The sequence below is a fragment of the Condylura cristata genome, unplaced genomic scaffold (assembly GCF_000260355.1).
Source record: "Condylura cristata isolate star-nosed mole 26May11 unplaced genomic scaffold, ConCri1.0 scaffold00008, whole genome shotgun sequence".
Taxonomy (NCBI): Eukaryota; Metazoa; Chordata; class Mammalia; order Eulipotyphla; family Talpidae; genus Condylura; species Condylura cristata.
The window spans coordinates 55,330,740-55,344,424 of NW_004567109.1; the positions used below are offsets into that span (position 1 = coordinate 55,330,740).

Here is a 13,685-nt window from a genome sequence, read left to right on the forward strand (position 1 = left end):
AATCTTTAAAAAAAAAATGTGGGATTGTTCATTATGTCACTGACCTTAAGAGTGATAGCTTCAAGAAATTAACTCTATGCCCATAATGTAGGTTTCATATGGTTTCTTCATCTTACTATTTGTCTTTTTGCTTTGTAGGAAAGGGAAACTTTTATATGACTAAGTCATTAAATTAATTTGTCTTCTGTTCCTTTGTATTAATTCAATCAAAATGAATGTTGCTTTTTAAGATTTTAAGATGTCAGATCCTTGATAATGACTTTTTAAAAAAGATTTACTCATTTATGCATACAGAACTGGGGTACAGGCCAGAGGTACAGGGGTGGTGAGAGAACTCACCAGAGACAGAGTGGGGAGCAGAACAGGCCAACTGATGAAGTACACTGCTGAGGGGAGCAGCAGGCGAGACAGGAGAGGTCTGCCACACCATGCGTATCATCTCCAAGGCCAGAGATTGAACCCGCACTGCAGCAGCTGCAGCCAACTTGCAGTGCTGCTCTTTCACCCTCTGTGCCACCAGGAAGGCTGTAATAATTTTTTATTTTTAATTTTATTCATTGTAATTATCCTGGAATCTTTTAACTATGCCTTGAATGATTATAGGCAAAGCAGTGAGCTTAAAAGGCCCGGGCATTATAGTAAATAATATACTGCCAACTTGCAGGAGGCTGTCAGTAATTGCTCTAGATGCATTGCTTCTAGTTTGTCTAATAACTTCTCTTAGATGGTTTATCTCTTCGTTCATCTGCTCATATTTCTTTTTGAATCCTTCAGTAAGTATTTCATTTTGCATCTGTAGAAAGAAGAAAGTCTCCTGTTGAAAAGGCCCAGTAATAAGCATTTTTTACTTAACAATTGCAGCAGTGAAGTATACTAATATTTCCTACTATGTAGATGCTCTTTATTGATTTTGTATAATATATACAGATGTTTGGGCTTGGTTAGTGGGAGTAGACTTGCTTTGTAACTACCTATGACCCCTAGACACATCTCATGGCAATAGGGAGCTGTTGGGGCTGAGCCAGGGATGACAACCCTATGAACACAATTTGGGAGGGAATGTAGGTATAATTTTAACCATCTCTTGGTTCCCTAAAGTTCATGAGACACACGTGTTAGAAATAATGGTACGCGCTGGCTGTCTGTAGAATATAGTTACCACACTCCAGGTTGGGACAAAGAATGCTTCCAGGAATGCCCCCCAGGCTTATTCATGTACACTCAGTATACTCTATGGAATGAATCAGCCAATTTGGAATAAAATCAACTCAATTTTAGTGCTTTCAGCACCCCCTATCTTATGTCAAGCATAATCTGATACAGCCAAAATCAAATGGATCTATTTCAGATCTCTGTGGTTTTATGAAATAAAGGACTGACTCTAAGGCCTCGAAGACTACTGTTCTCTTCACTTGAAATCAGAATCAGATCCTATAGTCATATAAACAACCATCCACATGTTTTGTACTCTGCAAATTCAAATGATACAGAATGTGTTAAATCACTTTTAAGGCTTCACACAATCCAGGTTTAATGGCTATGTCAGGAAATCATATACCAGGAAATCATATACCTTTGTATTTTCCTCTAGGCCATGACTTTAATACATTTTTGTGCTTTTCTTCCTTACCATGGTTTTGCCCTCACTCACTGGCCATGCCTCATGCAGACATACCTTCAACCTATGCTCCAGCACCATTTCTTGCTCTCTCAGTTGCTCATCTTTTTCTCGCTCCATCTTTTCTTTCAGTTGGCATATGTTTTCCTTGTAACTTCTCTCTTGAGCCTCTATTATTTGTTGCTGCTCCTTCTGTTTCTGTTTTAGGAGCTCCTTTTCCTGCTCAGCTGCCTCCTTCTTGGCTCGCTCAGCTGTTCCACAACAGTTTTGCAGGGGGAAGAAAATAACAGTAATGCAGAGCTAGACCTATCTGAGTATAGGCTAATGGTCTATTTAAAAGTCAGGGAGGAGTCACTGAAACCACCTCGTAGTCACACCAACAAAACATGTCAGAATGTGATGGGAAGGTATTGGTTAGTTGTAGGAGCTACAAACCCTATCTGGTTTATTTCACACATATGAGAACTTCCCCACAAAAAGAAAGTATCCTGGTTGTTTCAGAAAGGTTTTGCTTTCACCCGTGTCATTGCACCACAGGACCTTCCCTCCCTGTCCCATACCTGCTATGGCCTTTTCCCCATCAGTGAGGGCTTTATCAGCCTGTAGAATGGATTCCTCTGTTGCTGCCTGTGACTGCAGGAAGCTTTGCAGGACCTCCTTCGCCTGAGGAAACAACGGGAAGTAAAGGCACAGTCAGGCAGCAAAGATCTATTCTTTTATTAGGGGAACTGTGGTTCAAAAACTATAAATAGTAACCCCTAAATTCCCCATCTGCTTTAGTATGCACACTGGCACTTTTCTTTCATGGCCACAACAAACACCAAGATAAAGTAGCTCCCATTTTAGCTTTAGTTTTTCATCCTAAGCATGTCGCCTTCCCCCACTCCCATGTCACATACTACCAGATTTACATCCTGTTCCACAGGGATAAAGTCTCTGTTGTTTGCTGTTTGCATATTGTTTCCTTCTGATTGGATGCTTGTGTAATCTCTCTTTACTAAGCTATCACTTATAGATACTATAGCTCCTACCACTTCTTGCAGGAAGATTTTCTTAAGTGGTTTCTAGATTTGAATGGCTGCCAGGTACAAGAGCTTCCCTACCAGCTTGTAGGCAAGTTACTAACTTCTCAGTGCATACCTTTTCTCAATTGAATGATGGAATGCCGAGTTCTTTGGAAGTAACAGCTAATTCACATTCTCTTGAGGATTCATTATCCAAACACTGGACTTAGGATGTGAGTACACAAAATAATTGAGTCATAAATCACCATTGCAACGATCACTATCAACATCGCCATCTTCAACTGAGGTATAACTCTGTGATAACTGTTATGTCCCATATCCAATGGACTATGCATTTGTCCTTCTATGAGGAGACTAAATTTCTTGAGAATCCTGTGTTTTTCTTTCATTATGTATCCCTATACTTAGCACAGAAATGGTTATACTGTTTGCTAAGTGAAGGAATGCTCATTGTCATCTAGATTCCTGATCATTACTCCCTCCACATTTGGGAGGAAATATTTCTCACTTATTTAAGAGTATCTAAATAATTTGGATACAAAGCTAAACAGCTATCCCTATGCTTTCCTTTACTTACACAAGTAATCCTGTAGTCTGAGACTCCCCACTCAATTGTGCTCATCTCAGCTCTGTTTATTTCTCACCTTAACTCCTTTCCTGGGCACCAGTTCATAGTCCTGCATAACTTTGTTCTTTGCTTCTAAGTAGAGACTGTGTCCTCCAGGCACACAGAATGTTCCTCTGGAGACACTCTCCATTAAAGACTTTGAAAGCTTCCTAAGCTCAGCTTGGCAATAGTTGCAAGACACATCTTCATTCTGCAGCAAGAACTCTTCCTTCTTTTTCTGTATGGTTTCCTGCCAGTGTAGAGAAATCCAAAAGAAAGAAGTTGTTAGGAGAGAAAGTCCAAGTGGGATCCTCCTGGAAGAAGTAGTGGTCACTTAAGAGTGGATGAAACATGGAATGACCAGGAGCCACAGTTCTGATCAATTTTTTTCATAACTTGTTGAAAATTCTTTACCCTCTGTAGGCTGAGGACATTACCTGTGAAATGATGGGATTGGTGTTGTCAACTCAATTGTTCCTTTTTATTTTCTGAATTGAGGTGTAACTGACATAAAATATTTTATTAGTTTCATTTGTTCTATTAATATTTTGATAGCTGTTGATACTGCACAATGATCACAACACAGTTAATATTTGTCATCTGACATAGTGTTGAATTTTCTTCTAAGAAGTTCTTTTGTAAGCTATTCCCTGATCAATTTAAATATGCAATATAGTGTTATCAGTGGTTCACTTTGGAATCATACAATCAATAGTGCTCCATTCATCAACAATAAACAATGGAAATGTTGGATGACAGGAAGTAAGACTTTCTTTGCTACTTGGGTTGGTATGATATACATATACACATAGCATATCAACTGCTCATTAGTGAGTTAAGGGGCCTCTAAACACAGTTCTGAACCTGTCATAAGTTCTTTCAACAAGTGTGTCTGTCCACAAATATTATGAACAGAAACATGATTGTTTATTTGTAAATTGCAATCCTTTGTTGTATATGAATGAAGTTTTCTTGCAATTTGTAGAACCATGAAGTACAAATTCAAAGGCAAACTTTCAGTAAAGGTGCTCCTGTTAAGAGGAATTATTAGTACAACCTCCTAAAGTTCTTACCTCTGCTGTTTACACTCTGCATTTTCTCTGAGAAAAATCCTGTGATTTAGTTATGTTAAAAAGGGTATTTTAAAAACAAGAGATCAACAAATGGGCATAATATAATATATGAATACTTTAAGGGCACTGTTCTTTAATTTGGGAAAGAGAAGGTAGTCATATAGTTTGAAAACAAAAGGAGATGGCATATGCCCTTGATTGATTAAATTGGAGGAATGGTTCCCCAGGGCTTCCATATGATAAAATAAGCCCATTTGAAACTTGCTTTCTATCAGCCAGAGGGCTGATACCATCTTTTGCTGGGATCTGACATGAAGAACTGTGAGCTACAAATGTTTTCAGATGGTAAGCTCACAGTAACTTGTCATAAAAGGAAAAAAAGAGCTACTCTTTTAGAAAAAGGATGGACCTGCTACAATGAAAGCTTAGGACCTTATTACTGATTATGGTGGATCTAGGCCTCATTCTGGAAACACAGAAATATGGGCAAATGAAGACTAAGACTTTTTACCACAAGCATTTTCTGGAACTCCCGCTGGTCATCCTTGAAGGAGTGCTCCATAAAGACTGAGATGGCCTCCCTCTCACAGGCTGCGTGCAGGTCTAACAGCTCCTGGAGCGTGTCTGTGGGGAACAACACTCTCTGGACCATCTGCAGGCTGTAGTGATTGGCTGCCTTCTGCACAGCCTCTGGGTTCTTAAGCAGGGCCAATGTTGTTACCGCATCCTCCAAACAAGGAACACTTCCACAGCTGATGGTGTCCACGTAGGTCACAATGAGAGTTCCCAGCCCTGAATGTCATATGATATTTGGAGAATAAATAGAATTTACAACATCTATAGACCAACACTCTAAAAATCACAAAAAGTTTATTGAACTATCTTTACTTTCATATTTGCCTTATGTTCAACCTTGACCTCATTATTTTTATCTCTTCTTTCAAGTTCTATGAATTCACTTCATCTAATAATGTCACTTTGTATCCTTCACTCTCTCTTTTGTGGTTCTCTAACTCGTAACATTACCATAGTACATTAATATTATCAACCTGTGTGTTCAAAATTTTCTGGAAAACTTTACTCATATAAATAAAATAAAAAAGACTTATATTACAGTTAAGTACATAATTCGTTGGAACTCATTCCATATAAAAATGTGAACTTATATTACAGTTAAAATACATAATTCAATGGCATTCATTCCATATAAAAATGTGAACACCCTTATAAAAAATCATTAAGGATTTTAGGTCAGTGCCACACACATTATTCAGGTACAGGTTCATTTGAACACAGGACAAGAGTCTCTGCCCAGGTAGCCTGTCCATATTCAGCTCTAGATGTAAGATTATATTTAAATTCTTGATGAGCTTTCAGAGACTTATGTCTGCTATTTACATCCTAACTTTTGTAAATTCACAGATTATCTTGTGTATTCACACCAAGAAACACTTTTCCCATCAACTCATCTTTATAGATTTCAATTTTTTTCAAGATCTATTTATTTATGCATTATAGAACTGGGGTCCAGGCCAGAGGTGCAGGGGCAGTGGGAGGATTCACCAGAGACAGTGAGGAGCAGAACAGGTAGACTGATGAAGTATACTGCTGAGGGGAGCAGCAGGTGTCAGGAGATCTCCTGTGCCATGTGGATCACCTCCGAGGCTGGGATCAAACTCGTGCTGAAGTCGCTTTAGCTTCTTAGTGCTGTGCTTTAACCCACTGCACTACCAGGGAGGGCCCACATTTCAATTTTTAACACAGCCAGTGCTCACATCATTAGTATATTAGTTTCATAAATTAAAGTGGAATTCATTAAACCTCTTTATTGGGGATATTATAGAAGAAACATGCATTCCCATGTGTGGCATGAGCCCCTGCTTCTCTGCACCACATAAAGAAAGACACAACAGTGTCAACAATCCCAGGGAGCATGAGCTTCATTACACACACTGAGCCACAGAGACATGTTGTGACAAGAAACTCACCATTTCCGGTCACAGTGATCCCCTCCATCAAGTTCTTGGCTTTTCCATGTGTGAAGATATAGGAACAGAATCTTTGGGATTGCTCTTGGAATTTCAGATCCAGTTGATTTTCTGACACTTCTTCCATATGAAGCAAGAGTTTGCTGTCACTCGTAGGTCGGTCAAAGACAAAGCACTTCCGCTTTGGAAAGAACTTCCTGATACACTCTCTGGGCAGGTTGGACATTTGGGTTCTGGGATGATCACCTTCACAAGTTAAAAAAGAATAATCACTGAAGGAATACCTTTTAGTTGTGGGCAGAAGACTTTAATTTCCAGGAATTTGATCCATGCAGATCCTGTGCCAGTAAATTTCTATTTTTATAATCATTTCATCAACTAATATACTTCTACCCAAGCCATGATGAATCCTTTCTTTATATAGAAAAAAGAGTGAAGGAAAAACTTCTCATGGGATGAAGGAGGTTTCCATCCCAAGTGAAGAAACCTATGAGCATTTTATTTAGACTTGGTGGTGCGCAGTGATTGACTATATTTTAGATGTTTTTGAATGATGCTTTAATAAAAAGTTTTCAGAAGAACTTTTTGATGACTTGTTAGTAACAAAATGTGTGTTGTACAGAAAAGTATAGGCCTCAAAAAAGGTATATATGATATGGCTGGGAAAATACCATGTAAGAGACTGTTGATACTCAGGAAAGTAAAGAAAAACTTTCTAAAAGCAGGGCTCCACAAATAAATAGACACTGACTAGAGAAGAGAAATATGTTTATAGATTCCTTTAACAGACAGTACCAATACTAAGATTAAGGCTTGCAGTTTGGAGGACTCACTGTAATTGGTTTCAAGTGGTGGCTGAAACTGTAGACTGTTAGAGGTGATGCCACCTGGAGGGAGTGACTGATAAAATAGGGAGTTCCTAGGAAAAATGCTAAAAGTGGGTGGTGCGACTGAGAGGTAATATAGGAATTGGCAAATGGCCTGGCAGGACAGCAGCTGCAGCAGTGCTGTGCAACAGTGTGGCAATGCAGCAACAGTGTGGCAATGCAGCGAGTGGTCCCAGGCATCTCCGTATGGGCTTTGCAGAGCTGGGCTATGTTGGCACAGACTGCATGGCAGAGGCTATCATGCATGGCCTCGTTCAAGCCTTGGTAGGCCTGCAAAAAAAGCAAAAGACACCTGGCAGCCAGAGGTCTCACTGTCTGGAGGCCTGGCGAAGAAGAGAAAGGGGGACTTGAGAGCCAGGGTCTTGTTAAAATTCCTGAGTATGGCCATCTGTCCAGTCATTTGGCCACTACACCTGTTGCCTTGTGTATCACCCGTCTGGTGCACTGAGGCATTTCAGCAGCTTAAGAAGCATTTTCTTTTGTATCTTGAGCTGTGTTTTCAAATGAGACACTGATCGATAGTTTGACTGCCACATGTCCACAGTGGCAAGCAGACACCATCCTATGCACGTGGCTTATTTTTCAGGAGAGGAGTTCTGTCTTGTCAATGGAGGGAAGATGTGATTTTAATCATCTTTGTGTAGGACTGAGTAATACTGGACACAGCTTTTGTCCTTACTAACTCTTTTTTTCCTCTAGTTGTTAAATCGATCTTTTTATGGTGGCTTCCTAATCCTGAGCAATCTTGTAATTGTGCGCAAGAGTAAAGAACCCAGACAGTAACTGGTAAACTATTTGGGCAGAGTCCCCAGCTAGTTTGAGTGCCATTGCTGCCATATCATAACCAATTCTGTATTTCAAATTATATTGATAATGTCATCCAGAAGGATTCTTGATATGTATCAACTGTCAAATAAATATTTGTTGAAAGTATTCATAAGTATTAAAACAACCAAAATGAAATTTGATTCTGGGTATCATCCATTATCATATCTGCTAAGTATAATCATAATAATGAATACTTTATATTAACATAGCTACACAAAATGTAAAACTATAGAATAAGGAAAGTGTTGCTATGGAAAACCAAAATAAAGAATTTTACAGTCTCACTGGAAGGATAGATAGTGCTTTTTTGGCAAACCTTTAGTATATATGAAGAAGGTAACTACATAGGCTAGTAAAATAAACTGCATGACATATATTTCAAGAGTTTGATAATTTGATGTCTTTGTGCTTATGTATTTACCATTTCCTAATAAAATATACATTTTTCTTTCTAAATAGAAATTTAAGAATATTTAAACTGAATATGTAAGAGAGATATGTGGGCTTTAGGAAGTTTGAACACTGGGTATAACTGAATTTTTTCAAGGTATCAGTTTTCTATTTCATTTGGTCTAATAATGGATTCAGAATTCCTTAGTGAGCTTAAACTCTGGTCACCAAAGTTTTTCCAGTACAGTGATTGACTGCATACTCAATAGGCAGACACCAATAACCATGTCATAAGTGACAATCCAAAGTCAAGTAAAAATTCACCGCAACTGTTGAGTGACAGAGGTTAGTGAATCCCACCCCCACTGATCCTTCCATTACCCAGGACATTCTCTATACCTTTAGTCAACTTCAAGGCATTCTCCAGGTACTCATCTTCAGTGATGGAGTGACCATGTAATTCCAGCTCCAGCACTAAATCACGCAGAGTCCAAACAAAGTCCGGAAAGAAACTCACAAATTCAGCTGAGTCGTCGTTTTCATCAGAGCTGGGACTGGATTTGATCTTGATGAACTTTGCTAGTTCAGTCACATAACTGGGATCTTAGCTAAGGAATGAGAAGTGCCCTTCAACAAAATTTCCAGATTTTACTCCCAAATCAGTTTTATAAACATTCCCATTTGTTCTCTTCTCCCTTTTCCCAGTTCTCCATGAGAACTGAGTTATGGGAAATTAAAATAGTGTCAATGCTATGTCCACACACTGATAATACAAGGCAGTTTTGCTCAGGAAGGATACTGTAGCTGCTCCAGGGCCTGGCGGTTAATGGCACCAATGCTGTTGTAGACAAACATGCTGCTGAGTAGTACGGCCAGTGTGAAGATCCACAAGTCATTCTTAGGGTCACCCTAGAAAGTGCACTATTTAGGGGATTTAGGAGCTTACTCTTCCTTCACTAATTATTTCTTTACTCATTCTGTCTTTTGTATTGTTGCTGAATATAGTGTAAAAAAATCACAAATTTTGAAGACAATTCTAAAACAAAACCTCAGTTTGGTATTTATATTGACTCCTCTCACAGTCTAAGATAGTTGAGCAAGTAGCATTAACAATGAATGCCACTATTAGTGTATGTTAGATATTAAATCAAATAACTAGACATAGAAGTAAGCAATGTTGTTTGTGAATTTTTTTTAATTATTGACTCTATGAGGGGCACAATTATTCAATTAAATGAAGTTAACACTTTTCACTCCATATCTACAAAATATCAGACTGTGTTTATTTATGTGAATATAAAGTTTGTGCCTCAAAGATTCCTTTTTAGAGGAGCAGATATATATGTAGCATGGAAATGAAACCACAATGACCACATATACAAAGGGCACTTTCAAAAAATCTAGAAAAGTGCTCTGTTAATTCAGAATAAGAAATGTTCAGGTTGAAATAAAAATAGATAGAATTAGATTGAAAATAGCATGGCTTTAAAGCACCGACAGAATGTAGAATTGTGGACATTAATACGCCATTAGATAGAAACCATTAGAAGACAATTGGAATAATTGGAATTTTTGGAAATTGGACTTTATTTGACTGTAGTAGTGGTTTTTATCTGACCCTTAGTTATTTGTGTGGGAGTAGATGCCATGGCTGTAGTGGGATTTAAGACAGTTATAGTGACTTGCCATAGAATCAGGTAACATTCAAATACACTGCAGTATGCAAGGACAGCAATAGCTCTGCAGCTGTTAACTTACAATTTGGTGTGTTTGGGTACACTAATAAATAGTACATTGATACAAAGTCTTCTAAAAGCACTTTCTCTTCAGAATCATTAGATCATTGAGAGCTTATATTGATTAATTATTGACCACTTTAAGGTGAATTTTTTAAACTTAGAAATTCTAAGCTTATACCCTCACTCTTTTGACAATAATGGAAGTCAAGGAGCCTCTACTTCTATTTCCCATTCAGACTCAGACTAACATAAATAAAGAGAAAACATAGCATTATAATTACTTCTTTTATAGTGCTTTGGTGGGCCTATTCATGTTTTTATGTAATTAGTGAAGAGTTCATCTTCAAAACTCAAAGAATTACACAAAATGAGTAGCCCTGGCATAGTTGAAGTTTTTGAAAGGGTTACTTTTTTAGACTATTTCACTGAGCTCCTATTTTCATGGTTCCTGTTCTAAACTTCATAAATACACACCCTGTCCCCTCAACACACACACCATAACTAAAACATTCTAAGTTACTACTTCCTCCATATATTTCCTGTAGCCTGAATGATAGGGTTAAGTTCTTATTTTTTAAGTGCTGAATACTTCTTATCTCCCTAGCTAGTTTCTGGGCTTTCATTTTGTTCACTGTGGGATCTGTAGTATTTAATGAAGAAAACCATACTTTCAGTTACCCTTAAGTATTTATCTACAATCATTCAATGCACTGTTAAAGAGAGAAGATCTGTTCCTAATAATTTCTGATCTGTATAAAGGAGCAAATTCAAGAAAACAGAATTGTCCTTATTGTTCATAACTGGTTATGCATCTTACGGGGCTATGAAATAAAACTGACTTGAGGTGGCAAAGTGAAAAATAAGTGGGGTATCAAGAGCAAGAAGATGCTCTCTTGCACCTTTTCCACATCTCCCAGCCCTTCAGTGTCCAGAAGGACCAGGGTGTGGTCTGGCTTGGAGGGGTGGGGCACACACCACATCCAGATGCCCTTGGTTTGGGACTGCACAGTGGAGCCCAGAGGGAAACCTATAAAGGAAGAGGAGAAAGTGGTATCAATAATAGGATATAAAGTTGGAAAAACTGTCTGTTAATACCTAGAATGGCTGAAAGTGCATCTATTCTATGAGCCAGCAGCTCCACTTCTTGGCATATCACAAAGTCTAAATACAAAAATACTCATGGTAGCACCATTCATAAAAACTAGAAATAATATCACTTTCATCACCAACAAATGAATATATAAGTTGTGTTATCTTTAGGTAATAGTATAGTGTGGTAAATATAAATAACTTACACAGATGACAAATTCTGAGAACTTTACTATAAACATCATATTGAACAATAGAAGCAAGATACCAATTCAATTTCCTTTATATGAAGTCTAAACAACTTTTTAGAAATGCATATGCAGATTAACTATTTTTTAAATTAAATGAAGAGTGAAAGAATGCACCATGAAGATAAAAACATAAGTGACGGGTCCTCCCTTGTGGCGCAGCAGATTACAACACAGCACTAAGAAGCTAAAGCTACTTCAGCATGAGTTCGATCCCCGCCTGCCCCAGAAGTGACCACATGGCACGGCAGACCTCCCCTGACCCACCCTCTGCTTCCCTCAGTAGTGTATTTCGTCATTCGGCCTGTTCTGCTCCCCACTCTGTCTCTGGTGAAGACTTTCACTGACCCTGCACCTCTGGCCTGTACCCCAGTTCCATATGCATAAATAAATAAATCTTTAAAAAAAAAACATAAGTGAGCTCGGGGGGAGGGTGTTATGTTGGCTTTTACATGATAGTGTTTTATTCCCATATTTGAACAGTAATTACAGAGCTCATCCATGTATATTGACTAAATTTATTATATATGTATATTTTGTGCAAATTTCTATTTATTTTAATGTGTACATTAGAAAATACTCTAAATATAGAAATAGAAGAGGATATAGCATCAAATTTGGCTACAAAAATATCTAGTTTAGGCAAAATGGATATTGGAATAAGTAAGGAATATTTGCTGGACCTGAGCAGATTCGAGCAAATGAGATTAAACTAATAGGATAGATCCTTTGATAAGGTTGGGGAATTGTTTTATTACTGGACAAGAAAGGCAGATTTGAGGACAGATGAGGTTGAGGTGATAAAGTTAGTGGTTACAATTATTGTTCTCCTGTGGGAAATGCTAGGCTTTTCCTAAAATGATCCCAAAGGAGGTATGATAGGCAGTGTCTTCAATGTCATCCAGCCCATGTCCCCTGCCCCTGAGCAGCACTCACCATGGTTCTGTCCTGCCAGGCGGTTCATTAGGTAGGACTTCCCTGTGCGATACAGCCCTGCGATGGCCACCACCACCACGGGCTCTGAGATCTCCTCCAGAATGCTCAGTGCTTCTCGGTTTACCCTCAGCTGCTGTTGCTCATTTTCCACTAGACAGATGGGGGCTGTCATGATGGATCCAGGTGCCATGGTGATCTGTAACCCAGAGAAAGAACTCCAGAAAATAAGAGCACTGCACGTCAGAGCTTGTGGTTACACAAGCCACATCAGCTTTCTGCTCTGGAATGTATATCTCAGTTTTCTACATTTTGTGTATTTCTAAAGACCACCATATAGCCTAGTGCATCAACACTGGTGCAATGACCTAACGCCCCTTATCTTGCTGATGAATCCTTAAACAAGTCTGCCCAAGTGACCTATAAAACAAAAGAAAGGAAGAAAAAAAAAAGACCTAAGCACTTATAATGAAGCTGTAAAACAATAACTTTTGTAAAGTAAATAGAGGAAGAAAGGGAGCTGGAGATAAGGAGTGTCCAGAGATTTCAGTAGATCTAGAATCAGTTAATCTCTCATTAATTCATAAATACTTCTTGAGTAGCTACTATGTGCTGGGAATTTTCTTAGGAGCTCTGTGGCAAGCAGTGAAGAACTGGATGCAAGTTCCTGCCTCTTAGATCTCTACTGTGGGGGAGAGGTGAAGAGGAATGGGCAGGGGAAGGGAAGGTAGACAAGCAAAGAAAACAAAGGCAATACCCATGCATGTATACTATCTACTATATGTGCAAGGAAAATAATGCCTACTTCCTAGGCATAGGAAGTACTGGTGGTTGAAGAGACATGGTGTGTGTCAGGGAAGGCCTATCCAAGAGTGAGAAAATGAATGCATCAACAAAGGTGATGAGGACAGATTTAGTGACTGAAAGGCAGCAGGAGCAGGCTAGAAAGAAGAGTGACCTTGAGCAAAAGAAGAGAGAAAGAATGGAACTCGCTCAAAACAGATTATTAAAAATAAATATGGGTACAAGAATTAGGATGAGATCCAGTAAAGTGTCCAAATAAATGTGGGGCTCTGGGCAGGAATTATAACAGGTACATGAATTAATTTTTCTAACCAGATTGTAATTTCTTTGTTATGGGTTGACAGGGTGGAGGAAGAACAGCCAAGGTGATCTGAGGACTACCAAGCTCTGTCAGTGTCCTACATCCGGGATGAGGCTCTATTTTGACACTTTCATCACAGTGATTGGATACCACAC

The 13,685-nt window shown here is 38.6% G+C and overlaps 1 protein-coding gene across 1 annotated transcript in view; it reads right to left on the reverse strand.

Annotated features, from left to right (window-relative positions):
• Window positions 1–12,624, reverse strand: part of LOC101627921 (guanylate-binding protein 4-like) — a 26,784-nt gene extending 14,160 nt beyond the window's left edge. The window contains exons 1-10 of the mRNA XM_012722136.1: window positions 12,429–12,624; window positions 11,055–11,182; window positions 9,216–9,325; window positions 8,816–9,012; window positions 6,312–6,557; window positions 4,835–5,115; window positions 3,288–3,500; window positions 2,179–2,281; window positions 1,676–1,869; window positions 659–793 (exon numbers count right to left, since the gene is read on the reverse strand). Of these exons, the coding sequence (XP_012577590.1) occupies window positions 659–793; window positions 1,676–1,869; window positions 2,179–2,281; window positions 3,288–3,500; window positions 4,835–5,115; window positions 6,312–6,557; window positions 8,816–9,012; window positions 9,216–9,325; window positions 11,055–11,182; window positions 12,429–12,618 (1,797 nt within the window). The 5' untranslated portion in view covers window positions 12,619–12,624. The remainder of the gene's footprint in view (window positions 1–658; window positions 794–1,675; window positions 1,870–2,178; window positions 2,282–3,287; window positions 3,501–4,834; window positions 5,116–6,311; window positions 6,558–8,815; window positions 9,013–9,215; window positions 9,326–11,054; window positions 11,183–12,428) is intronic.
• Between the last annotated feature and the right edge of the window lie 1,061 nt (window positions 12,625–13,685).